The sequence below is a fragment of the Penicillium hispanicum genome (assembly GCF_028827665.1).
Source record: "Penicillium hispanicum strain IBT 35686 chromosome Unknown utg000005l_segment0_segment0, whole genome shotgun sequence".
Lineage (NCBI taxonomy): Eukaryota > Fungi > Ascomycota > Eurotiomycetes > Eurotiales > Aspergillaceae > Penicillium > Penicillium hispanicum.
The window spans coordinates 125,024-151,053 of NW_026623197.1; the positions used below are offsets into that span (position 1 = coordinate 125,024).

At 52.0% G+C, this 26,030-nt stretch overlaps 12 protein-coding genes across 12 annotated transcripts; 5 read left to right on the plus strand and 7 right to left on the minus strand.

The window, feature by feature from the left end:
- Positions 1-253: 253 nt before the first annotated feature.
- Positions 254-2,931, plus strand: N7459_005487 (Acyl transferase/acyl hydrolase/lysophospholipase; the record flags this gene model as incomplete). The annotated part of the gene is made up of 10 exons (XM_056944671.1): positions 254-300; positions 382-511; positions 566-606; positions 808-835; positions 897-1,097; positions 1,167-1,259; positions 1,320-1,356; positions 1,695-1,949; positions 2,182-2,212; positions 2,331-2,931. 10 exons carry the CDS (start codon positions 254-256, stop codon positions 2,929-2,931), a joined length of 1,464 nt encoding a protein of 487 aa, XP_056799006.1.
- A 512-nt stretch (positions 2,932-3,443) lies between these two features.
- Positions 3,444-4,034, plus strand: N7459_005488 (uncharacterized protein; the record flags this gene model as incomplete). The annotated part of the gene is made up of 1 exon (XM_056944672.1): positions 3,444-4,034. The coding sequence occupies one exon, from the start codon at positions 3,444-3,446 to the stop codon at positions 4,032-4,034; it is 591 nt and encodes a 196-aa protein (XP_056799007.1).
- A 427-nt stretch (positions 4,035-4,461) lies between these two features.
- Positions 4,462-5,562, minus strand: N7459_005489 (DSD1 family PLP-dependent enzyme; the record flags this gene model as incomplete). Its single annotated transcript, XM_056944673.1, has 1 exon — positions 4,462-5,562. The coding sequence occupies one exon, from the start codon at positions 5,560-5,562 to the stop codon at positions 4,462-4,464; it is 1,101 nt and encodes a 366-aa protein (XP_056799008.1).
- A 436-nt stretch (positions 5,563-5,998) lies between these two features.
- On the plus strand, positions 5,999-7,767 carry N7459_005490 (Zn(II)2Cys6 transcription factor domain-containing protein; the record flags this gene model as incomplete). Its single annotated transcript, XM_056944674.1, has 3 exons — positions 5,999-6,058; positions 6,085-6,815; positions 6,912-7,767. The coding sequence occupies 3 exons, from the start codon at positions 5,999-6,001 to the stop codon at positions 7,765-7,767; spliced, it is 1,647 nt and encodes a 548-aa protein (XP_056799009.1).
- A 777-nt stretch (positions 7,768-8,544) lies between these two features.
- Positions 8,545-10,509, plus strand: N7459_005491 (CAIB/BAIF family enzyme; the record flags this gene model as incomplete). The annotated part of the gene is made up of 4 exons (XM_056944675.1): positions 8,545-8,959; positions 9,021-9,319; positions 9,380-9,880; positions 9,946-10,509. The coding sequence occupies 4 exons, from the start codon at positions 8,545-8,547 to the stop codon at positions 10,507-10,509; spliced, it is 1,779 nt and encodes a 592-aa protein (XP_056799010.1).
- A 961-nt stretch (positions 10,510-11,470) lies between these two features.
- N7459_005492 (glycosyltransferase) lies at positions 11,471-13,041 on the minus strand (the record flags this gene model as incomplete). Its single annotated transcript, XM_056944676.1, has 3 exons — positions 11,471-11,753; positions 11,822-12,439; positions 12,509-13,041. The coding sequence occupies 3 exons, from the start codon at positions 13,039-13,041 to the stop codon at positions 11,471-11,473; spliced, it is 1,434 nt and encodes a 477-aa protein (XP_056799011.1).
- Positions 13,042-13,576: 535 nt separating this feature from the next.
- On the minus strand, positions 13,577-14,209 carry N7459_005493 (uncharacterized protein; the record flags this gene model as incomplete). Its single annotated transcript, XM_056944677.1, has 2 exons — positions 13,577-13,716; positions 14,086-14,209. The coding sequence occupies 2 exons, from the start codon at positions 14,207-14,209 to the stop codon at positions 13,577-13,579; spliced, it is 264 nt and encodes an 87-aa protein (XP_056799012.1).
- A 1,960-nt stretch (positions 14,210-16,169) lies between these two features.
- N7459_005494 (uncharacterized protein) lies at positions 16,170-17,280 on the plus strand (the record flags this gene model as incomplete). Its single annotated transcript, XM_056944678.1, has 2 exons — positions 16,170-16,465; positions 16,521-17,280. 2 exons carry the CDS (start codon positions 16,170-16,172, stop codon positions 17,278-17,280), a joined length of 1,056 nt encoding a protein of 351 aa, XP_056799013.1.
- A 368-nt stretch (positions 17,281-17,648) lies between these two features.
- Positions 17,649-19,070, minus strand: N7459_005495 (RNA methyltransferase, TrmH family; the record flags this gene model as incomplete). The annotated part of the gene is made up of 1 exon (XM_056944679.1): positions 17,649-19,070. The coding sequence occupies one exon, from the start codon at positions 19,068-19,070 to the stop codon at positions 17,649-17,651; it is 1,422 nt and encodes a 473-aa protein (XP_056799014.1).
- Positions 19,071-19,496: 426 nt separating this feature from the next.
- N7459_005496 (uncharacterized protein) lies at positions 19,497-21,031 on the minus strand (the record flags this gene model as incomplete). The annotated part of the gene is made up of 2 exons (XM_056944680.1): positions 19,497-20,848; positions 21,007-21,031. 2 exons carry the CDS (start codon positions 21,029-21,031, stop codon positions 19,497-19,499), a joined length of 1,377 nt encoding a protein of 458 aa, XP_056799015.1.
- Positions 21,032-21,793: 762 nt separating this feature from the next.
- On the minus strand, positions 21,794-23,316 carry N7459_005497 (uncharacterized protein; the record flags this gene model as incomplete). Its single annotated transcript, XM_056944681.1, has 5 exons — positions 21,794-21,813; positions 21,870-22,442; positions 22,492-22,794; positions 22,850-22,981; positions 23,040-23,316. 5 exons carry the CDS (start codon positions 23,314-23,316, stop codon positions 21,794-21,796), a joined length of 1,305 nt encoding a protein of 434 aa, XP_056799016.1.
- Positions 23,317-23,950: 634 nt separating this feature from the next.
- N7459_005498 (uncharacterized protein) lies at positions 23,951-25,549 on the minus strand (the record flags this gene model as incomplete). The annotated part of the gene is made up of 4 exons (XM_056944682.1): positions 23,951-24,532; positions 24,591-25,217; positions 25,267-25,294; positions 25,356-25,549. 4 exons carry the CDS (start codon positions 25,547-25,549, stop codon positions 23,951-23,953), a joined length of 1,431 nt encoding a protein of 476 aa, XP_056799017.1.
- Positions 25,550-26,030: the final 481 nt, after the last annotated feature.

Sequence of the window (26,030 nt, forward strand, 5' to 3'; positions counted from 1 at the left end):
CTATTAATACTTTGCACAGTAACATCCATGCATTGAACCATCCTAAGTCCGGAAGAGAGTCATATTGCCATTTGATTGTCGATCTTGAAGATGACAGACCAAGAACCTCCCCATGATGCTCATGTAGAGCCAGAACCTATCGCAGTAATTGGTATTGGATGTCGCTTTTCTGGCGAAGCCACGTCTGTGGAGGGCTTCTGACATATGTTGAGCCAGGGACGTACCGGTCATGGCCGTTTTCCTTCCAATCGATATGAAGCTTCAGCGTGGCACCACCCTAGCCACGAACGCCAAGGCGCGGTATGAACACCTCTGAAGAAACTTGGTGTGTCCTATTTAGAATGGGGCTCATGCGACCGGAGTTCAGATCAATCACGGCAGTGGATTTTTCCTCAACGAGGACCCGTCTCGATTCGATGCGCCGTTTTTCTCAATCACTGCCAAAGAGGCAGCTGGAATGAATCCCGCTCAGCGGTTGCTGCTCGAAGTGGCATATGAAGCTTCGAAAACGGTGCGTCCGTAAATGACGAGGCAAGATGAGGTGAACTGAATTGGATCTTACCAGGCGGCATCCCAATCGATACTCTCCCCGGGAGTAACACTGCGGTATACTCCGGGGCCATGACAAACGACTATGAATTACTTTCCACAAGAGACATTTATAACATGCCTCATAATTCAGCCACTGGAAATGGGAGGACTATGCTAGCCAATTGCTTGTCATGGTTCTTCGATCTTCAGGGCCCAAGTGTTATGCTGGACACAGCCTGCTCGTCGAGCCTGACTACCCTGCATCTGGCAGTCCAGGCTCTCCGTGCTAGGGGACTGTGGAATGGTATGTGGGGATGATTTGGTATGTGCATGAGATACGACATGGCTGACAATGGTCGTGGCAGGCCTTGGTGACAGGTGCCAGCCTGATTTTGTATCCGAATTTCACACAACGACTGTCCTCCATGCATATGATGAGTCCAGATGGGATCAGTCGCTCATTTGACGAGGCAGCCAATGGATACGGCCGAGGTAAAGGCATCGGGGCCGTTCTTTTGAAGCCCTTTACCGCTGCATTGGCAGATGGAGATAATATTCGGGCCGTTGTACGTGCCACGGGAGTCAATCAAGATAGACGTACTCCTGGGATCACTATCCTAAGCCCCATAGCTCAGGCCAACTTGATTCGCTCAACGTATGATGCAAATGGCTTGTCAATGGGTGAGACAGCTTACTTTGAAGCCCACGGAACTGGAACACCGGTTGGAGTAAGGCGATATGCACCAGCATGGCATGAAACTTGCGCAGTAACTCATCACAGCTGTTAGGACCCAACTGAACTTTCGGCCATCGGGATGACGTTGGGTAAGACACGAACTCCGAGCGATGAGCCTATTTATATGGGCTCGGTAAAGACCAATCTGGGTCATACTGAAGGGCAGCTGGCGTGGCCAGCCTGATCAAAGTGATTCTGTGTCTGGAGAAGGGGATGTTGGTACCTAATTCTGGATTCAAAAAGATCAACACCAAGATTCGACTTGATGAATGGCGTTTGCGTCTCTGCAATGAGACCATTGCCTGGCCAGCTCATCTGGCCCAGAGTGCAAGTATCAACACTTTCAGGTTTGGTGGTTCTAATGCACATGCCATTGTGGAAAGCCGGTCCTAATGTCTGGGGAAGGCTTCTACTTTGACGCTGCCAGATGGAGATCAAGCTCCACGTGTCGTAATGTTTTCCAGCTTTGATCAAGCTGGAATTGACCACATCGCGAAAGACTGGGGTGACTTCGTCCGGGAGAAAAAGAAAACCCACGACTGCATATTGATGAGAGATCTCGCTCATACGATGCTTACGCGTCGTTCGCACTTGGGCTTTCGCAGTTTCGTAGTGGCCGGCCCCCTCGACGATCTACACCATGTCTTGGAGACTGGGCTGCCCAAATTCTCCCGTGTTGGTCGTAAGGCCCAAACAAGGGTAGCCTTTTTCTCACGGGCCAGGGGAGCCAATGGGCAGGAATAGGCCGGGAGCTTCTGCGAATGTCCATTTTTAGCAAAAGCATCGCCCTCTCGCAAGAGATCCTGACGAGTCTGGGATGTTCTTTTGATATCATCCAGGAGATCAGCGCCGGGACCAAAGACAGTCGTATCAACCAGTCAGATCGCAGCCAGCCCATAACCTGCGCTTTACAGATTGCCCCGGTGGACCTTTTGAGAACCTGAGGTGTGTACCCCAACGCCGTCGTTGGGCACTCAAGTGGTGAAATCGGTACGAATTACTCTTCTCCTTCGGTGTCCCGAGAGCTATGCGCATTGAAGCTGACGTTCGTTTTCTCACCCAGCTGCGGCATATTCGGCCGTCTATCTGTCGCAGACAGATGCCATGCGAGTTGCATGGTTTCGTGGAATCTTCTCGCAACGGAGGCCTCAAGGGGCGAGCAAAGGGGGTATGCTGGCGACTGGGATTTCTGCACAGGATGTGCAAGGATATCTCGCCGGGCTCCCCCAAAGTCCGTCGTTGTTGCCTGCATGAACAGCCCTGCAAGTACGACGCTTTCAGGTGACGTCGAACAAATCAATCAATTGGAGGCAAAACTGCAACAAGATGGCTATTTTGCGCGGAAGCTCCGCGTGGATACAGCCTATCACTCGCCCCATATGGAAGAACTGGTTGAGGCGGTCACCAACGCCATCGCGTGCATCAAGCCGGAAGATCAACACGGCGTATCGATAGTGATGTTGTCATCTGTCACGAAAAAGCGTGTCACACCCTCCGAGCTAGGTGTAGCATATTGGGTGCGTAACATGGTCAGTCCGGTTGAATTTACCGCCGCCGTCTCTCAGCTCGCCAGCCTGAGCGAGTCTAGCAAGGCCCGCCGGCGCACAATACCAGTTAGATGGACGACCTTCCTGGAGATTGGTCCAGAACAACGGAGTCCCTGATGTTTTTGCCCTATATTCAAGTTAGTAGATGCAGGTGCAAGGTAGCCCTGCGGCTTGCATCAATCACTTATATCCAGATCTAAAGCGTCTGGCTTTCCATGATTGGAGTCATCCATCGAAGACGTGGGGGCGGGTTTGGTGACTATGCTGGAATTTCATAGCTACTACAATCAATGCAAGAGGCAATAAAAAAGTTTCCCAGACACTGAGATTGACGAGATCAACGAGGTGTCGATTTATATTTGGATGATCAGTGTGAGTCAACGAACTCCGACGGGCTTGTTTCAGCGTCGACGCCACGTCCCGTTCGTGGTGACTCAATGCGACTGCGAGCCAGAGATAAGAGCGGCATGCCGGAGCAAGAATTGTAACTTCGAGGTCTTGCACGGAAACTGGACAGCTCCCAGGTCGTTGTTAATTAGTTATTATCCCCCGCCCCCGGGCTTTCTCCGGTCATCGCCCTGCGTCGTCGACATCCGCCGTGAAGGACCATCATCCTCACCACGACCACGATGACACAGACCAAAAGTTGTCGGCCGATTGTCCACATCAACGGCTTCCCGGGCGTCGGAAAGCTCACGATCGCCCGACAGCTCCTCGCGCAGCTGCCATCTGTCAAGCTGGTGCACAATCACCTCCTGGTGAACCCCGCCGACGCCGTTCTCCACCGCAGCCAGCCGGGCTATCAGACGCTGCGCCGTGCTATCCGCACGGCGCTCTTCTCCACACTTGTCACGGAACCTGCGACCTTCGACACGAGCTACATATTCACCGATTTTCAAACCGACGACGAACTTGGCACGGCAGTGTGCGCGGAATATCGGTGCACGGCCGAGGCACGCGGTGCGGCGCTTGTGCCGATCGTGTTGCTCTGCGACGAAGAGACCAACCTCCAGCGTGTGGCATCGTCGGATCGAGAGACGTACTTGAAATTGACGGACGTCGCGCTGGTCGCTCAATTTCGTCGCGAGAAGAATGTCCACCGCTTCAGCGAGCATGCAAACTACTTGGAGCTCGACGTGACCACCTTAAGCCCCGCGGAGGCGGCGACGCGGATAGCTGAACATGTGAGAAAGGTCTGTCCAGTATTGCAGTGGGAATGATGGCCATGTTCGCGTTGCAATCGCATGGAGATGGTATCCCTTGTTCTCATGGAATTCAATCGACCAAGGCGAGACTAGTTGGATACTGCTGGCTAGGTTGTATCGGGTATCTTCGCAGCCCATTCCAGGCTTGCAATCCAATTAGAACCATGCGGTGCAAATCAGTTGTCTATTCGAACGAAGCAGACCTGGTAAGCAACGTTAGTTCAGAGTTCCACCTGTTGTTGTGTCGAACACCAGTCTATTGCTACTATTTTATTCTAGATGTGCATGATTCATGTTGAGAGCATGCATGGGCCGGCCCAACGTTGGACATTTTGTTGCCACGAGAAGCCCATCGGATCTCCTTGTACTCCCATGGCTGTAAGCGCAACGTTGTGGAGAAGAACCAAGTAAAATGGCGTCTCAGCTGCATGCCTCGGCTATACTACTGGACCTTTCCTCGGGAATCCACTGGCCAAATTTCTTCAATGAGACCGCGGCGGTATGCGTAATAGAAATCATGCAGATTGACGGTCGGGTCAATGTGGCTTGGAATCATTTCAACACGATCTCCCACGGACAGTGCTGGGGTGCCCCCTTCCCAGCTTAAGGAGCCGTGCTCGTCGCCCAGAACGCCGTAGGTATATCGTGAGTCCTTGCACTCCGCCAATCCACTATCTGTCGTCAATGACTTTAGTCCACTGTCTATCGTCACCGCCCGAGGTCCTTGCTTGCTGACAACCGTGGACAATATCGTCAGGCTGTTAGAGTAGAATGTGCCTACCGCATTGCGATAGTCGGTATCCATGAAGATGAACGATCCAGGTTGAAGCTCTGTGATGCCGGGCACCGAGGCGCAGAACTCGGCTGTACCGGTGCCTCCGGTAGTCACGACTTCGATCGTGAACCCTGCTTTCCGCAAGGTGTCGGCGGTACCTGTCAGGATCCGCATAGACTCTAGACATTGGTTCCTGCGATCATCCTTGTCGTGCAGATGTTGCAAGTGGCCTTCATAGCCTTGCACTCCAATCAGCTTCAAATGTTTCAGTGTGCCAATGTGTCGCGCCAAGGGCAATGCATCGCCGGGCTGAACGCCGGTCCGGTGAAGGCCCACGTCGAGGTCAATCAGGACCGCAAGCGGCTCCTCAATGGCTGCGCTGGCCAACGCTTCATTGATTGCCGATGCGCCGACGTCACTGTCGACCACAATCCGGATCTGGCGATGGTTGCGATATAATTCGACCAGCCTCTGTACTTTGGCGGCACCGACAATCTCACAAGTAATGAGCAGGTCATCGAACCCCGTGGCGGCAATGGCTTCCGCCTCGCTCACTTTGGCTACGCAGCCTCCCTTAGCTCCAGCCTGGACCAATCGATTGGCGAGGGTGGCGCTCTTGGTGGTTTTGAGATGGGGTCGGATATGGAGCCCCGTGGGCAAGAGCTTGTTCATCAGCTTCTGGATGTTGGCCTCCATCAAATCCAGGTCCACGATCATGGATGGCGTGTCGAGGCTCTCGACCTGGTCGCCGACCTTGGGAAAGTACATGTTGACGTTGAAGCAGCAGGGCCGACGAGAAATACTTTGCGAGGCGAGGGAGTGGGAAGTCAAGAATGCGAAGTGCGGCGAACGGCCGGGACGGAGGCTTTATATGACCGAGACGCAAGGGGGCACTCGTGACAGCGATAGGCGATCGACCGCCACGATTCGGCATGATCCCTATCTTCCAAGGTTCGGTGTTTCCTGCCGTCCTGGCGCTTCTATCGGCTTCGACTCAGTTGATTCGCATTCACTGGCCTTTCCGCGGAAAACGCTTTCCCACCCCGCGCTAGCAACGGTCGAAGGACGCTTATGCCACCAAAGCAGCCGATCGGCGTGCCTCTCCACCGTGGGGGCCAGAGGACGCACGGGACGTCGGTTATCGTTCAGCGCTGAACGTCCCTCTAGTGTTGGCTAGATAACACAGGTCTTCCTTGGCGTGAGAATGGGCGGCGCCCCATGGCAGTCCTTGGGATGCCAGGCTTGCAAGAAACGCAAGATCAAGGTTTGAGAGAGTCCACCCAGAGCTAGAAACTGGGGTCTGACGCAGATTACCAGTGTGATCTAGAAGAACCAGGATGTTCACGATGCACTGGACGTGGCATCCCATGTCCAGGTTACGATACCGATCGGTTCTTTCGCTATGAGGCTTCGACTCGACGCCAGCAGCACGGCAAGAGGGAAGCCCCGACGATCAAGAGTCGTCCTGGTGTGCTCATCCGAACTCGCTCGTCAGTTTTGGGGCAAGACGTGAGCCCGAGCCCAGGGATGCGTATGCAGATTGCGTCGGCTTTTATCAATTCTTACTTCCCATCGGACATGAAAGGATCCACGGGGGTCGATGCATGGCATTATCTGATCTCGAGCTTCGCGACCCTCCCGAACAAATCTGACATGTTTGAAAAGGCTATTGCAACCATATGCTGTGTTTACCTCGGCAAAATGAACCACGACGAAGCGATGTTGCGCCAAGGGGTTCGATTGTGCAACAGCGCCATGCGCCAAGTGGGCAGCATGATCCAAAAGAACGTCGTTAATGAAGAAACTCTCTATATGACTGTCATTTTCCGGATGCTCGCGGTGACTCCAGCCCTCTGCCCTACCCTGGCATGCATCCATGAGCTAACGCCATGGAATTTAGGCGATATATTGCCCGGATGGCGTGCAAGCAATATTTGCCCATTTACATGGCATGCATGCCCTTCTAAAATACTGCTATCAAAGTTTGCCGACGAATCCTCTCATTACGGCCATTTACAATAGTCAGATCAAGCTAGGAGTAGTCCGTTCTGCATCACCCTCGGGCTTTTTCTGTGGACTGCTAACCAATTAATCCGGTTTTCCTTTTAGATATACAGCACGCCGGTGTTGAGAGGAACTGGGGAGCTTTTCCGATATCTTATTCAACCTGCCAGCAACAGCCCGGTTGAACAGCTGTTTGAGATCTTCATTGGCATCTGCTCTTTATTCGGAAGACTGGACAAGGCTGATCAGTCAGATAAGGAAGCGTGTCGGCAATTCTTCCAGGCCTGTCTTTCACACAGGGAGACCCTGCTCACTTGGTATAGTCGGCGAAAAGAAGCTCTCGGCGGCAAACCCTCACCATACACAGCCGGGGTCTCACCGTCTGCAAGTTTGCCGGTGGCCGACCACCTCTTCGGGCCTACATATAGCTATCCGTCCATCGATTGCGCCAGGCTACATACTATTTTCTGGCTGGGGATGATTTGCATGGAGCCTTTGGTACACCAGGCTCGAACCCTGTTACTGACTCACGAGGAAGCCCCCCTCCATTATAGTGCGGTCACCAGCAGCGACCAAGAATACGCATCCTTGGTGTACTATACCGACCAAATATGCCGGACGGTCCCCTTTTTTCTGCAAGATGGAATGAGGCTGTGGGGAGCGCACACAGTGGTCGGCACCCTGGGTCAAGTCTGCAGAGCCTATACGCATCTTGGAGACCGGAGAAAATTTCTCTGGTGTCTGCAAGCCTTACGTCTCATTGTGAGCCGCGGGTTTGATGTGGCCATTCATGTCATAGATCTTTCATGGGATTACTGGAATCGCTTTCATGGCTCGATTGGGAACCCAGTTCCCAAATCCTTTTTGGAGGATATTCCCGTGCGGCTGTTTGAAAATGGGACTGGGGATTATGCAGGGAAGATTGCCGCCACTGATAGAACAGCTGATGGATCAGAGGAACGAGGATGAGCCAGATGAAGAAAACGTTTGATGACCTGTTTGGGGTAAGGCCAAGTTCAGACCGTTCTCCTTCATTGCCCTCAACCGCTATGACAGCGTCGGTAGATACCCCGGGCGCACCGTTGGTCCTTGTGTGAAAAGACGAGTTGGAGTGTATCAGAGACCTTTTTGGAGGCAGTTGGTCTGGGATTATGAGTGCTGAGCGAGGAAATCATCCAGCCCATCAAGTTTATCCACCTTGTTAAAGATCCAACCACCAGGTAAATTATGAACCCAGATCATAAAAAGGCACAGGAGACAATGAACCCTTGCATCACGACCAGGTGGGAATCCGGCAATTGATTCGGGGCAAGGACATCATGTCACTGGAAGGACAAAGAGAAGCAGCGTGAACATCGGCAGGAATATTGGCAACCGCGTTATCGCCACCGCTATCACACGTGATCTGCGGCTTCCGATCTTATCGCGCATCGCATCCGAGAACCTGCAACTCTCCGATCCAATCTTGTCGGATCTGCTCCGGTTCGCAGAATGTCCAGCCGCCCACGCGGCTACAGCCACCCGACGGACAGTTCCGGTCGACCCGATGACTGCCACCACCATATATATGCAGCGGCGCGAAGGTCTCCATGTCTTTTTATTTTGCCCCGGGGAAAATCTTCGTGATGACTCACTCAGCTTCTCTAATCCTATTATGAAAGTTGGCGGCGGTTTTAACTATATCCGTTGCGTCCATCGACAGTCGGATATCCGGGAAGTCACTCAAACGCTCGACGGCCTTACCAAATGGGTACCCCCATAACTAGGCAAGAGACAATGGCAAGTGACAGCCATTCCAACGTTGCGTCTTATTCACCCATCCTCGAGACAAGCCGCATCTTCTCTGCACTCTGTGAGGAGTCGGAACGCCTTCATCTACCGCCAGAGGTTCTGGCCAACAAGGACTGGGTTTCTTTCTCAACTAGTCACAATGAAATTTACTTCCCGATTCCTTTTAAGGAAACTGAGACGCTTGCGGCACTGAAGGGCATCGAGGGATCTGTCGCAGCAGCTATTGCGGATCTCCGATTCGGATGCGGCGCACAGCCCCGCGGTGTCCAGGTGAGCCTGGAGAGCGCAACGGCATTTGGATGCCAAGCGTATATGGCCAAGATCGATGGGCTTTCAAAACTAGATCCTGCCGTGAAATCCAGGCTGAAGGGTAAGTGATTGTTCAATGATTTTTCAACCGCCGGAACGGGTGTTGACAGGAGACTTATCAGACACGGATCTGTTGGCTGCGCAATCAAATGGGTATCGCCGCATGTCCGCAAATCTGTACAAGACCAAGACCCCGGCCAAATTTTACCATATTCATGGCTCCTTGGAAGCCACAGCGACGTTGAACATGATAGGACTGGAGGGCCACCGGCCAGACTTGACAGATTATGAAGAAATCATCAAGATCATCGAGGGTCAGGTGCAAAAGTTTACAGTCTCGGAGTTGGAGGAAATGAATAAGGAGTATCGGCAGGCCGGCGTGCCGGCGCTCAAGTACGAAGAATTTAAGAAGACTCCTCACGTAAGTGGAACGCATGTCGACATCCGGACAACTGCAGCAAAATACTGATATATTTTACAGGGCGCGCTCAATGTCGAAGAACCTCCTTGGAAGGTGACCAAGTTACAAGGTGATGTTCCTCCAACTGCATTTCCCGCTACCCAGCGTGGGAGCGAGAAGATCCTTGAGGGCGTGAAGGTCCTAGAGATGTGCCGCATCATCGCTGGTCCGACAATTGCGCGTATTCTGGCTGAATACGGAGCCGATGTTCTGAAAATCACCAGCCCGCACTTATCGGATGTGCCCTTCTTCCAGGTAGACGGCAATATGGGTAAGCATGCCGCCGACCTCGACTTGAAGACCGAGGTTGGGCGCCGGGAGTTCGAGAAGCTGTTGGATGATGTGGATGTTATCGTGGACGGTTACCGACCTGGCGCCCTCGAGAAGCTTGGCTACGGCCCCCAGGCTATGGCCGTACTTGCCGAGAAACGTGGCAAGGGAATCGTCTACGTGAACGAGAACTGCTTTGGATATGAAGGTGAATGGGCTGGACGTGCGGGGTGGCAGCAAATTGCCGACTGCGTAAGTTGTTGTTCTTCACCACGCGATGTATGCAATCACCAATTCTCCGTTCATTATTGCAACAGGTCACCGGTATTGCCTGGGCTCAAGGTCAGTTCATGGGGCTTTCTACACCTGTCGTACCTCCCTTCCCGATTTCGGACTACGGCACTGGATGTATGGGTGCCATTGCTGCTTTGACGGGTCTCTATCACCGCGCCAAGAGCGGCGGTTCCTACCATGGTAAAACCTCACTGCTGCACTACGATCTTCTACTATTCGCCATGGGTCAGTACTCGACTGCGGTGCAGGAGCAACTACGCGCCGCGCAGCCACCAGGATTTTTCAAGCTTCGCCACTGCGACAGTGTTGACCGGATTTCGTCGACTGTTCTCAAGGGGATGCAGAAGCGCTTCCCTCACCTCTATACACCAGCAGGCAGCTCCCCCGAAGAGGGCCACCTGCCACTCACAGAGCGATGGTTTTCCCACGCCTACAATGCTGATATTGAGGTCGTGCGACCAGTTTCTGTCGTGGAGGGTGTGGATAATCAGTTTGTTCGTGCGAGCCGTCCAAATGGGGCAGATCAGGCGACCTGGAATGATTTCCACGTCAATGGCGAGGGCGAGGGCGATGTTAGAAAGTCTTAAGTGCTTTTTCCGGGTTAAACTATATTTGCATTTAACTTGGTCTGTGAGCCTGGAGGCTTCATTCACTGGATTGTAAATGGATACATAGCATGTGTAGGATTTGCATCCGACGAGACACTTCAGCCCTGGAGACCTCTTTGGCATCTATCCTACGGGAACTATCCACGGATGCTTATAGGCTCGGGATACTACAAGAATCCAAAGAGGTGTCAGATACATTGTTGGAAGACTCGGGGATTGCAGCCAGTTCTTTCCATGGAACCGAAGCCAACGGCATCGGATATGGCCATTGGCATCGGCCCGACGGCTTTGCCCCCATCCACGATGGACTACAGTAATAATGGTAAGCGACCGATAAGCCCCAGTCACACTCTTCATGTCTCGTATATGTATTTGATATTGAAAGGGGTGGACGCGTTAGGGCCAACAACGCGACGACATCGATCTCGGAATCTGGCATTGAAATGATTAACGTATGGCTTGCAGCGATGCGCTCTGTGACTCTTATATCCAGTTATGGCGGTGCGAATCCGCATCGAGAGAACTGGCCATACGATGGATTCGGATCGTATACCCCAGTCACTCTTTCCCTTCCTTCGATCACACGCTGCCAAGAAGGCAGTACAAATATCTTGATCCAACAATACTCTTGACTTACTCCTGCGATCCATAAGGAGCCAACTGGAATGGGCCGTTTGATGCTCCCTGGGAAGCAGCTCATTAGTCCATCCCGGCGGTAAACCGTGTACACGCTGATCCATTTCGCGAGTTGATCAGAGAAACTACAGATTTAATGGCGCCTCAGATCAGAATACATACAGGGGAGCCTTTACTGTTCCCACACAAGCTCCCAAGGCTAGGAGATACGCGGGTCAATCATCAGATGTGGTCTCGGAATTAGAAGCCAGGGCTGAAAGGGACGACGGGCAAAGCAAACCGGGTATCTGTATCGTTCAACTACCTAATAGGTTTCTGAGTGTCTCATTCGCATGCAAAATTCCACAATTGTATCATGAGCCATCAGCCGTCCTTCTGTTCTCTGACAAAGGGCTTTCATCGCCGCCGATTTGGAGCGAATGTCCTCGTCGCGGAGCACCTTCAGCACGGCTGTTGAGAACTCTGCAGCGTCAGTCCCTGGCGCCGCCTTCTTGCTGCCATGAAGGCCTATTCCCAACCACTCCACCCGAGTGGCACAATCGTACGTGTCAAGCCATTGAGGTAGAACAACTTGTGGAGCTCCGACCCTGGCAGGAAAGGGTCAGCACGTCCCAAATTCTAGTCGGAGAGGGCAATCAATGTCTTGACAACTTACTTGCATGCCTCGAAATAGGAGTTCGCTCCTCCGTGGTGCACATATGCCACGATATGACCGGTCTGGAGGACGGCCATGACCTCGGATTGGATCCAGGACACCACTTTCACTGAACCAGCAGCGATAAGGGCACCTAGGACCGTTTGAAATCCTTTCGATGATTCCCAATCATATTGCAGTTTCCAAAGAACTTGCAAGCCAGGGCTCTCGTGAAAGACCATTTTGATTCCCTTCGCCATCTGCACTGCAACGGTCTCGGTCGGTTTGACATGCGACCCAAGGCTGATGAGCACCGTCGGGCTTCGCAGCCACTCGTCCAGCTCAGGCTCTGAGTATGAGAGAGGAGAGCAGTGGCGATAAATTGGTCCACAACTGATCACGTTCTTCTGAATCTCCAGCGGAAAGTCCATCTCTCGGAATGCGGGCGTCAGATGCAGGGAGTGCTCGGAGTAGGCGTGTCTGAGTGGGAACGGACTTCGTGCTTCGGGGTCCTTCTCAGATTGGGGCATATTCGGGCCTGACTTCGCGGAGCTGAATGCTACTGCCGCTTTGAAGGCCAAAAAAATGTTTGCGAGGACTAATCTCCACGGTACTGGGAAGGCATACCCCGATCCGGTCCTGCAGGCGTTGGTTAGTATGGTGAAGCCGCGGGGGCTGGAAATCTACCGAGTCTATTGTTCCACCTACACGGGATATTTCCATAGGACCCCAAGCTTGCGTTGATTCAGAACCACGACATCTTTCAGGGGTACCGGCCACAACACGACGATTGGAGCCGTGGTGATATGGCAAGCATCCAAGCCGACGTGGAGGATGGGATCGACCACCACCACCGCTGGTTGTACTTTGGCCAATATCTCCACACAGTCTCGGTAGGCTCGACCATATTCGGATGGCGACCAGGTTGACATGGCCATGCTGACTTTCTGAAAGCCTTGAGCCGCGCCTGAAATGCCCGGTCGGTGGCAGAGAAGGCCGACATCGCTGCGAATGGCCAGGTCGGTCATCGACGGGCCCCCGATTTCGTGGAACTGCGCCGGCTCTGCACCCTCCACACGCTTGCTCAAGCCCTCGACGAGCTTCGCGAGGGGACGGTAGGACGCGACGTGCACGCGGAATTCTCCTCGGAGCAAAAACTCCTCGGCCACGGCCAGCGCGACATTGCATTGGCCCAGTTCGCTGTTAGTGAGGAACAGGATATCTCGCCTCGGAGCCGCCATGGCGCGCAACGAGCGGCGTTCAACCGTGAGATGCAGGGAACGTTCGTCCTCGAGAGCCGATTTGGATCCAAGCGACACAGGCGCCTCGCATTTTAAGCATCCCCGCGCGAGTGACGAGATCGCCGCATGGCCGTTCGCCGGTGGTTCACATTGGATGGCCGTGGGTTACTCGAACATCCCTTCCTCTTCGTCGCCCACTCAGAGTTCTAGCAGGCCCCCCTGTCGGCTGGTCGTGCGCCCTCAAATTGGGCGAGGTAGCAGCACGACGCTTGACCTCTCGGTTCATTTGCAGCCTCGATCCCAGTTTCCTTGCCGACCATCTCTGCGCGGATGAAACAAGGGAAGGGAGCGGTGGGCGAAGCAGAATTGCGAGCCGAAGACGCGCCGAACCCCAAATCGTCCGACCACGAACGCCTCCGGGTCTCGTCAGCATTTCCGAGTATAAAACGGGACTCGTGTTGGACAATCATCCCACACACATCATGTACGGCTCTTCTGGTTCACGCGTGGTAAGGAGCCGGCCGCATTCGACGCGTCACACCTTTCTACGCGTCAATCGGCTGACTGCAACGCCTTGGTCGCGCATCCAAGCCGTTCCTCGGTCTAGCTGGACGAACTTGATTGGGTCCATTTGTATTTTGCGAGATAAGGCAATCTTCTTGAGCCACCCAAGGACTGAACTGGGGAAGGGAAAGGAAGCGAGGAAGGGCGTGTTTAAGGCACTACCCGGCGATCATACATCGCATCTGGATGGGGTGAACGGTTGCAAATACAAGTCAGAGTCTATGTTAGACTCTCACATCACCGTGAGAGATTCGAGACGGATATCAGACAAGCGCGCAAACAGGTATAAACAGGTATATCAATCAGTCACATAACCCAAGATCCATTCTGCCGTCTTCAACACCGGCAAAATATCAATCCCAATTTGCATTTAAACATGGAGGAAACCTGTATGAAGAAAGATTGGCTCAGGACTTCCTCGCAGCAAAGGCCAGTATGCACATACAATTCAGTCAGTCTATTTTGAAGATCCATTCTGACCAGAGGATGGAGCCTGCGGCTGAGAGTTGACGGGAACGGGGCGTGGTGCCGGGGCATAGTAGTCGCCCTTGTCCTTCTTGCTCTTGGACTTGGTGGTAGAGAGGAGGCCGAGAGCGAGACACATGGTGTTGATTACTGGGGTCTCTTTCGGAAAGGATGTAGTGAATGTCTTGGAGAACCGGGGGAGAGCTGCAACTGGGCTTGGAGCAAGTGGGAGAGAATGGAGACGAAGGGTCCTTTCTGAGATGCAATCTAGCGGGACCTACATTAGCCTAGTCCAGCACGTCATAAGTAATCTATGGCTGATTGCGATGATCTGACGCTGGATTTCTCGGAGATCTGGTGCGTTTGCAACATGCGCGGTAACCAAGGTCACCGACAGAAACTCACCGTCTATCAAATACTGAGGATGGACGAGCGGGTGGATAGAAGAATGGATGATCGAAAGACAGGGCGTCGGCTTGGGAACTACTTTATATCCTTTTAGCGATTTGCGATTTGCGACCGTTCTCCGGTGTGGAAACAGCAGCCACCAGATCATACCATATTAGGACGGAAGTGCGATGGATTCGAGGCTATGAAAGCAGCTACACCCAAACTCGAAGTTTGTCGATCACTCAACGAAAAGGAAAAACGGCATACGCATTACTACTACATATAGAGAGCCGAGCAAGTATTCTCCTACTTCGTCCTAGTGAGACACGGTTCCATATCGGGCAGAACGTGCGATAGTCCTTCTCACCCAATCAAATCCTCCCCACTGGCCATTCCAGCAAGGATCGACCCGCCCCAGTAATTGTAGATATACATATATGCAGTAAGGCTCGATGGGTTCACAATCCATGGTGGCCAAACGGTGCACGAGGCGTGGACAAGTGTGCAGGTTGTTCTGAAATCGGAAATACTTTACCCACTCTTGCTTATAGACACCGAATACACTACAGTCAAGTAACAATCTGAACTACTATTCTTGGTTCTAAACCCATCGTGATGACCGAGGAAGCAGGATATAGAAGGTTTTCCTGATGCATAGTGGATGAATAATGAAGGCCAGCTCATCACTGCTATTATTTGGCCCTGTGCAAAACGTCCTGTCCAGCAGAGATATTTCCCTGGCACTCTCCCGGATGCAGACTATCTTGTAAAAGTAGAAGATACGGCATTGTACCCGCCAGGCCTGCTACAATATCGGGGCATGGTTATTTCTACTCATCATACCTGGAATATGTTAGGGATTCTTTACAAGCCCAGAAGTCCCTACATCTGGAGGCTGAAAACTGTTTCAAATATATGCAATAGCCAGGGCGACGGTTGAGTCAACCAAAGGCAGCCGCTATCAATAGGTACCATAAATCCATAGCAAATAGGATCAATAAGGATTCTTGGCATTGCTTTTTACCAAATATAAGGTCCCAGGAGGTAACGCAGCTTTCTTGTACCGAAAGTCTCGGTCTGTAGGATCTCTCGGAACTTGTTCTCCCCAGTGCACCCTATCTTTCGGTTTCTGCGTAAATTCTTTGCTTTCTCTTTTTTTGTCTCCAATCTCTACCGTATTCAGGCTCCCAATCGAGCTCGGATACGCCACCACCATCTCCAGTTTGAGAGGTTCGTAGAATGGTCAAGTGCTGGAACTTCCCCAAATGTAAATTTATAGATGCCATGTGGTCTACGATCCTGGACTTTAAATGATGCACAGCAGCAGTAAAGCACATCCTTCTCGGCAACTCCTATTCGTATGCTGAGGATTATATAGGGCTCGTGTGATTCCTAGAGAGCTTTGGCATAGTGGAGGTAATGGTAAGGACCACACGGGAGTGTGAATAGGCTCCTTGAGATGCGACGCTTAATGTAGAGCCCGTCCTTATCCGCACAAGCTATGGAATTCAGCATAGACGACTGCTAAGTATAGCATGAGGGGCAGAGACTGGGTCCGAGAAATCCTGCAGAGGGAAGCGATCGCCCGAGTCACAACTGGCGGGTCGCCTGAAACTTGGCGTGAACTAGCCTCTTAAAAGGCCGTTGCAACCTGTGATGGCCACGGCAAGTATGACAGATGATTGTCAGCTTTGAATATTCCGTTTAATATGCCGACGCCACCATACTTCACCAAGTGTCCTCCCTTTCCGGACCAGATCCCGGTGGTAGATCTGCCACGCATCTCCTTCCGGGCACTGCAGGATGACTGTCGCAACGAAGCTTCAAACATGTACGAGGCATGCCGCGAATTCGGGTTCTTTCTGCTGGATTTAAGTGGCTCAGATGACGGCACAACACTGCTCAATCATGCCGGAAGAATGTTTGATCTGACAACGGAAACATTTGCGCTTGGACAAGAGACCCTAGGCAAGTTTGCGTATAACCCACCCAGGGATCTGACAGGGTAAATGAGCACAAACGAGACCAGAGAGTGTCATCAGGTCACTGACTCAGACTAGATATAAGACCACGGGTAAGCTTAAGACCGATGACGGCAAGCTGGACTCCGTGGAGCTGTACAATATCAATCAAGATGATATTCTGGGCAACTCGCCGCCGCGCCAAAATGTCGACTCGGTCGAGTCTCGCCGCAACGAGTGTGGTGCTTTCATCCAACACGCACATGCAGCAATTAGTGTCGTCTTGGGCCACCTAGACACGCAGCTCGGCCTTGTCCCTGGTACTTTAGGGACGCTAAGTCCCTTGGATGCACCGTCAGACACCTCAGTGCGCCTGCTACTCAGTCAGTCACACCCCGGCACGGAGGACAGCCCCATCACGCTTGGAGGTCATACCGACATCGGGACGATGACGCTACTGTTCAACGTTGTAGGAGGACTGCAGATCCTCCCCGCTAGTAGCGAGAATGTAATGAAGAACTGGAGATATGTCCGACCCGAGCCTGGCTGCGCAATCGTCAATATTGGTGACACGGTCGTTGAGTGGACGGGAGGTCTTCTGCGAAGCTCTTTGCACCGCGTGGTGAAGGCCCCTGGAGAACAGGCTCAAGTCCCACGGCGAAGTGTGGCATATCTGATCAGGCCACGACGGGACGCGACAATGTCAAGACTCAAAGGGGGGATCATCCCTTTGCTGCGTGATGGGGAAGAAGAAGAAACACGCTCGGTGAGCGACTGGGCAGCATGGAGGGCGAGGCAAGTCATGATTGGAGAGCTCAAGCCTCAGACAAGAGGTGGAAAGAGCTTTTCAGTAGCCTAATCTTGATCGAGATACGTGCGCCTCCAAATCCCGTCCTGGTCTCATACAACAAACGCTCTCCGTGAATCGGGAGTATTGTAGTGTTATGATCGGAAGTAAATAGTACAGTTCTGGTCTTTCCGTGCAAACGGACGCGTTATTGCATCGGGATGAAATTAGCATGTTCATCATTCCCATGTGTTGGCATTTCCTGGACCATTAAACAGCCATTCAGCTTTCTGATACTGTAGCTGTAGTAGTCAAGGTTGAACAGGGATCATTTAATAAGTACACACAAATATAACCAGTGGGAGATACCATGGCTCGGGTTTCTAATATACAAGGGCATCTTTCATAGATGCCACGAAAGGAAATACATCATGGGCAATTTACCACATCGTGTCCTTGGACTTCTTAGCCAACTGGGTCAGGGCAAGAGGAGTGCGCAAGAACATCTCCATGAGTAGTGCAGCAGCCACGCTCACATTCAAACTGTCGATACGGGCAGGATCAGACTGGACGCCCAGCTCTGCACTATGACGGGCCCCCGGAATACTGACAATTGCATCGGCGTGCGACTTGATATGCGAGGCCAGCCCAGAGCCTTCGCTGCCCATCATCAGCACACTGGGCGACTGTGTGGTGGGAAGGGCATGGACATTATGTTCGTTTTCTGGCGAGTGTCTGTCGAGATAGGTAGCGCCTGGTCCAGGTGCATCCGCAGCATAAAACCTCCAGCCGTTGGCCTGAGATTTCTGCATAAAGTCGACCTCGTTCTTGACATGGAGAAGCGCCATGTTCTCTGCGGCACCGGCGGATGCTTTGATGGTCACAGGCGACAAAGGTGCAGAGTTGCGGCCTGCGAATACAATGGCGTCGATCCCAAGGAAGTACGCAGAGCGAATAATTGCTCCTAGGTTTCCCGGATCTACAACCCCATCGAGAAGTAGTGCAACAGGGAACCGTGGTGTTGGGTTATCTTGCGCTGAGGATTGAGGTTGAAGGATGGAGACCCGATCGTTTGTCCCATTCACGGCAGCTTCCTCCCGAGTCTGCGGAGCGAGTTCGACTCGAAACTGGTCTGCAGCTCTGGACTCAACGGCATGGAGGCTACGCACAGGTAACTTCGGAAGAGGAGATGCCTCCAAGACGCAGCCATTATGTACCCGACCGGCGCTCATTTTGTCAAGAAGTCGATCCCATCCTGCAAATGCCATCTTGATCCCTATTCCTTTCGACAGTGCCAGCTTCCGAAGAACCACTTTTGCTGGGCTTAGATCTTCACCCGAGGCTTGGTAGAGGTAAAGCTTGTATAGTTGTCGCCGGCTGCACCGGAGTGCGGCTTCCACCGCACCAGTGCCGTAAATGAACTCAGATGCTGGGGTCGTATAGGGTATCGCGTCAGGGACCTTGACGTTGTCCTTGATTCTTTCGGGCATGGAATCAGTCACACGATGGGCGCGGGATCGGGTTTTCGACGTTTTGGGGTTCTCGGTTGCCTTCGGTTTTGAGGAAGGTTCTTGCGTCCACCTCGACTGACCGCGAGATTGGTGCACTCGGGGCAGGGCCTGGAACTTGCCAGTCCTTACAAATTCATCCTGGTCGAAATCACGCATGCTGCTATTCCTTGATTCTCTGCGATTCCGGCTGGGAGGTGGTCTCGCCGACGAAGTGCCTGCAGCTTGTGAGCGGCGAATGCCACGGCCAATGGCGGAGTTCAGAGACGCCTGTCGCACGGGGGTCCATGTCGACGCGTGGGTATGAAAGTGTAAAGGTGAGACCAGGCTCACTCTTGAGATACCCCTATGCATCGTGTCTGCAACCTCCTAGACGAGTTGTCTCTGCTGCGGCGCGTCAATCAACGCCGATAATTTCCACCAGCACCGATAAGATAAGGATGGTGGATCAAAGTAGGACCGAGCACCGACCTGGATTGTAACGCCTGAGGCAGAGATATGACCGGATTGAGCATGGAGACCAAAGTCCTCTTTCCACCTTTGTTAAATAGTGCTTCAACTCGGATTTGCTCAGTTTCCAATTGTCACTAGTTCGATTCGGACACGAGTGGATAGGTTCCAGTGCCAATGTGCACCACTGGTCTTGAATCTGCAAACTCAGAGACACTCAATTCTGGGTTATACGTATTGACACAGGATTGTTATCCTCGTGTCCGTCTCGATGAATGAGATACATGCAAATTATTTTGGTAGTACATCGTCATTCTTCAACAACAATATTCATACTGTTGACTTCAGCTTTACCCGCATTTCTCTTGCTGGCTGGAAAGCACCCCATGACATCTTGTCGCTATGGCTGGGAACGGAGAGGCTGCCTTCACCAGTTGCGGATATGTCCCACATCGACACGATCGCTGCAACTAACCCGAGGGTTGCTCTTTCTGTGATACTGTTGCTCTTGGGACCATAAATTCCATGTGCGAGAGGTGCAAGTGAGTCTGCATCAACTTGTTTGGTGCCTGATTGAGCATTTGTTAGGATAAACCGCAGCGGGTCGTATTGATCCGGGTTGGAGAAGCGATCTGGATCATTCTGATAAACACCATGCGGCATGATGACATTCTCGCGCTTCCGAATCTTGTACGTGCGTGGCTCAGCGGCATCTTTTGTAGACTCCGTGAGGGTAAGATCCGCCTCTAACTTTCTGAAAGAGATTGACGCGGAATGGAGCCGGATGGATTCGTAATAGCATGCTTTGAGCAATGAGCACGTTTCTAGGACCTTCTCCAGGTCGAGATCGACCCTTGGCGGCTCGTCTATGGGAAACCCGGTTTCCTGGCGGCTGAGCCGGGAGGATTTTACCGATGACAGAAGCTCCTCCCGAATGTCCTTTAGCAGCGTATTGTCGGCAAAAATGTGAACAATCGTCCAGTAAGTCACCTTCGTGACATGCTCAACTATGTCCCAATACAAAGATAGGTGACCAGCGGCACTGGCTTTTGGGGACAGCTCCAGCTTGCGGAAGGTGCGCATCCTTTCTTTGAAAAGATCGCAGACGTCGTCAAGCTCACGAAGTTCAATTCCCGGGTCAATTCCATCATCCCAAGCCGTGAAAGCGCGGTAGAAGATGGACATTATATGTAGTAGTCGATCGCGTGCAGCATGTCCGGCAGATACCCCAGGCGAAGGGACCCAACGACGGGTGCCGATAAACAGCATCACAAAATTACTGTCAAGTGTCCATAGGTCGTCAAGCAGACCAGGGAATGCTTCCACAAATGCCTCACCCAAGAGGAAAGTGGTGAGATTATGACCCACAAAGCTCTTTACCAGTGTAAAGAGATTAACTTCGCACGTTGACTGATCATGTTCCAACAGGGACGCCTGGCTTTCACGCTCCCAGGGAGTCTGGTCCACAGGACTTCGGCAGAATGTCACCAAGCTGGGGGTGTTCCGTTGAACCAGACGACTGATTCGCGCCGAAGCTTCTGCAACGAAAGAATCCCGATCCATCATTCCGGAAACATCATCGTTGACCTCATGATTGCGGGTTAGGCCGAGGTTACGCACGAGGCTGCGATCACCGAAGACGTTCTGCAACGCCTGGTCGAGAACAGGAGTGTTTGACGTATCTGGTGAAGATAGAATGCTTCTCATCATAGATGGTGATACCACAGTATAGTGGGTCTCACCGCGTAAATAAACGCGAAAGGTCGGCTCTTTCATGGAGTCACTTAGACATGGATTAGCGAATACGATCGAGAGTATATTCCCTCGTGAGTTTACCAACCGTAAGGCTTCGAAAAGACCAACATGATTCCACAAAAATGAGAGTCCATGTCCCAGCCAGGGAAACCAGTATGGTGCCAGTTGCGCAGTCCGTGGTTCCGAAGAGTCGTCGTCTCGCTGCCGACTCTGAAGCCCCGTAATCAAGCGGGTCGCAAGGCAGGAAAATGCCAGAACAGCCACACATGTCGTCCATGTCAATTCAGACAGGCTATCTCGGACGGTCTGGATAATCAGTCCATGAGACGGGGGCTCATAGCTCTCCATACCTGCGATCGTACTGTGAACGCAAATATGATCAACAATGCCTGCCGCAGGAGTTTTCACCTAGCACGCCGCCCCGAGAAATGCGAAGAAATGCAGAAAATGCTATCAGTAGTTGTGCCTACTCATATCCAGCCTCTCATAGCTTTGCCCACGCGATAAGATAATGACGAGCAAGAGAAAGAGCAGTTACAAAAAGCTCGGCCTCGTTGGGCCAGGTGGAAGTCCCCTGCTTATGTCAGCTGATCCCGACCTTGTTACAAAACTGTTATTTCTGGTAACATACATCATCTTCCATATTCTAGGTGCGTACAGCCAATACATATTCATGAGTCACCCAACATGTCACTGCTTTACAATGTTTCTGTTATTGCAGATATCGAATAACCTAAAGCCTCACCAGCTTTTCCTTGTCCAAGTACGATAACCCCAGAAATCCATCCACTAGACGCCTAGGCTCGTCCGCGCCCGCCTGGGAGATGGCGTGCTGAACCCTGTCTCGACTGTTCACCAGTTCTCTTGCTACCTCACCCCAACTTATCGTTTGCTGTGGAATAGTTGCGTCTGGGAGAAAAGGGTTGATATTTACTGGAAGGAGCTTACCATGACGCTTTACAATATGCCCATCGACAATCACTGTATCAATGTCTCGGACGGAGGAGTGAAGCACAATAGCTGCGACTGGGTTCTCTTCAAACGCGCAGACCATACCAGGGCTACTGCCGTCAAAGATGACAAGATCTGCAAGCTTGCCAGCTTCAATAGACCCCAGGCTGTCTTCCCTGCGGATCGCCCGCGCTCCTTGGATAGTCCCGAGTCGGAAGACGTCCTGGACGTGGAGATCAAGGGACAGTATAGTCTTGCCCTCGGCAATGACGTCTTGATTACGCAGGGCTCTTTCATGTTGTAGGGCAAGACGCATTTGTGAAACCATGTCGCCGGAGTTGTTACTATGACAATCGATTCCCAGCGAGCTGATCTCAAAACAGCCCTTTTGGAAACATACAATATTGCCATGTCCCATCTGAAGCTCTGTACTCGGTGTACTGGAGATCCATGATTTTGCTTTGTTGAGTTTCCGCGCATCGCTCACGAGGAGATTGCTTGCGTGGGACAGGAGGATGTCAGGGCCAAGGAGGTTATAGGCGTCGAGTGTCTCAACAAGTGAGACGTCCCCTAATAGAGGTGAGTACCAAGTATAGAAGGTTCCTTAAAGAGAACTCACTGAATACGGTGCGGACGTAATGAGATGTGATGAGCCTGACACCAAGTTCCCGCACCTTGTTGTAGAGGGAGACAACTTGATCTTTAGGGAGATTAAAGCCGTCAAAGGCCAGACCCAGCTGCACTCGGCCATTCCCGAAGGGTGCAGTAGCAGCAAGCGATTCGAGATGCTCCAGGACCCAGTCATCTAACAAGCCTTCGGCAACCGTTAGGTCTGGCTTCCAGCTCTCAACCCTCACAGTAGGTGTGTAGCAAAACACCGACCGAATGCCGGATGCTACCGTTGCTTCAACGGCATTCGAGGCTGTTGAAGATATTTTAGTATTTTCTCCGACTACACATGATGCCACAAAACTCACTATGTGCTGGCGATATGTTCATGTGCGCATGATCTACTACTGCCGTCGTGCCTGCGTCCAATGCTTCAAGGCAGCCACCAAGCTCACCCCAGAATACATCGTCCGAAGTGTAGTTGGCACATTGCATGTTCCCTTTTTCCGATCAGCATATGATATCCAAGCGGATGAAAGACAATGGTCAGTACCATACCGTTGGGAAGATATTCTACCAAGGTATGGTCTGCATGACGCCCCTTGAGCTGCGTCTGCCATAGGTGATGATGTGTGTCGATAAATCCCGGTGAGATGATTTTGTCAGTGCAGTCGATGATTTCGGTTCCCATGGGAGGATCAATAGTGGGCGCAATGCGGGCAATTTTATTGTCTTCAATCAGGAGTGAGTGCGATCGAAGAGAGATCACGCGGTCATCAGGCTGTTCGGAGGGGACGAGAATAGTGCCATTCTGAAGAAGAATATGAGAGGGCATGGTGGGTAGTCAGTATCGAAGTGGTGAGGTGAGGTTGTGGAAAGAAGTCAAGATAGACTGTGGGCTTGGCTGGGCGACTGAAGAGATCGAGCGACGGCCGCAAGGATAACTTATCGCCATTCGGCCATTGGTAGCAGCGAGGGCCGAGCGACTGAACTCAGTCCGAGTTCGCTATCTGACTAGATACGGACGTAAGATGCAGTGATAATTCATCAACTGGAATACCATGACCAGCGTTGTGTCCCTACTTAGATTAAGAAGCCAGGCAATGCCAGAATATACTCCGAAGGCAGATGATGCGATGCACTTCAAGCGTCAACATTCGATCCATACTCGACCCATGACGTCACAAGTCAGACAGCTGCACTGCGTCAATATCAATATCAGTGATGGTGGAATAGCTACTTCACGTTGCTCAAGAATTTGCAAATGATTACTAATGAATTAACTGGCAATGCTATCTATCTGGTATTTAATGCGAAACCGAAACCGAAACCGAAACCGATGCATATGCGTTGTCCTTTCAGACCTTTTCCTGGGTCGGGGCGAGCTCGGTGACCTGTACACAAGACTGATCATAACAGAGCTTCTTGGAAATCATGTAATGATTTTGGATGATCCTAAGGCAGCTCGATTAGCAAGGAATCCTGTCAGCGAGGAGGATGGGAGGAACATACGCCTGATACCGCTGGATGTTGTGGACCTCTTGCTCGGCCAAGGCCTGCAAACCAAATTGGATGTCGCGCACCAGACTATCACAGCGACTTTGTGTGAACTCTTCTCGCACGACCACGCGCATCATGCTCATCTTTTCGCAGTTTGCGGCCATCGTGTAGGCGGGGACAATCCAGCCACGTTCGCGGAGCTTGTGTGAAAGTGCGAACTCATCGAAAAAGAGACGTTGCGTCTCGCTGAGACGGAAGGCAACAACTGGAAGGCCCTGGCCATTACCGTCGCTCATGATTATGAATCCTTGTTCCGCGAGCTGAGCTGTGAGGTAGTCGGCGGTGTGCGTCAGATTGGACATGATAGAATGGTAGCCTCGTTTCCCGAGACGGATCATCTGGTAGTATTGCGCGATGATGTGCGAGGCAGGCTTGGAGAAGTTCAAGGTAAAGTTAAGCTGATCGGCACCAAGGTAGTTGATGTTGAAGACCAACTCTTCCGGCAAGTACTCTGGTGATCGCCAGAGACCCCATCCGATTCCGGGATATACCTGTACCGGGGTTATTAGTTCGGGACAGCTGTAGGCGCGAAAAGATTGGTATACTCACCAGACCATACTTGTGACCGGAAACGTTGATGGAGGCGACATTGGAGAGTTGGAAATCCCACACGAGGTCTGGGTTGACGAAGGGAGCCACGAAGCCACCACTAGCGGCATCCACATGGATGGGGGTGTCAAGTCCTTTGCGAACGAGAAGGTCATTGATGGCCTTGACGTCCTCATACTGCCCAGTATAGGTGGTTCCCAGAATTGCGCAGATACCAATGGTATTCTCATCGACCATGTCCACTGCCTGAGCGGGATCAATCACATATCGCGTCTGGGTACAAGGGACAAGCTTCTCCTCAATATCGAAGTATCTCGCGGCCTTCTCCCAGCAGACCTGAACGCCAGTACTCATAATGAGATTGGGTTGAGAGATGTCCTTGCCTTGTGCCTTGCGTTGGTTCTGCCAACGCTTCTTCATAGCGAGGGTTGCGAGCATGATGGCTTCGGAGGATCCGATGCAAGCAGTACCAACGGCAGTGACATGACCATTCTTCTCCGGGGAATGGAACATATTGGCAAGAATCTTGAGACAGCGCTGCTCAATTTCTACGGACATGGGGTACTCTTCGTGGTCAATGACGTTCTTGTTCGAGGATTCGAAAATGAGCTTTTCGGCTTCGGGTTCCTGTTGCAAGTTAGACCGTGCCTATTCTGCGTGGAGAGAAATGATCTACCATGTAGGTTGTGACAAAGCTCGCCAGACTAAAAGGTCATGTTAGTATAGTTCTCAGATTTCTACATGTTGGCTCTTTGGATCACTTACTTGAGCATGGGGATTCCATCAAGCACCAAATCATCCTTGATCATGCGATAGGCAGTATCCCTGGGCATTTCCTCGTCTGGGAGCTTTTCTGAGGGCATATGCTCAGATGCAAATCGAGAGCCGTAGACATTGGTGGAATTGCGGGCATTGGGAGACCCGGAGAGTCGTTTCGTAAACCGGTCGAGCGATGCCATTGTGTTGGGTTCCAAGAGGATATTCGTAACCACGGTTGAGGCTGAGAATGAATGGAAGCGAAACTGTCGCGCACATCCGTCTCCTTTTATGTATGATCGATTTGCGATTCTTTACAAGTAAAAATCACTCATACAGGCTGGAACCTTGTGATGCGTAAGTATGAGGGATTTTGCCGGTGCCCGAGACGAGAATGAGACTAGGCCACTCCTGCAGGACCTCGCGATTGCCCGTCGCCCGTCGCCTGGGTCGGTATCGTTCTAGTGCGTTTCGATCGGTTCCATTTTGTGGTAGCTTTTTTATCCTTTTTCTTAGCTCCCTCGCGATCGATCGCTGTTGAAGGGTAAGTCGAGTCGACGCTTCTGTTGCCCTCCAGGCCAAGCTTTTCCAGAAGACATTGCGCAGCTCCAACCGCCATGCAGTCTCCGGGTGTCGAGTTTGAAACAGAGCATTCACGCCACGCAATTATCCCTTGCGGACGGC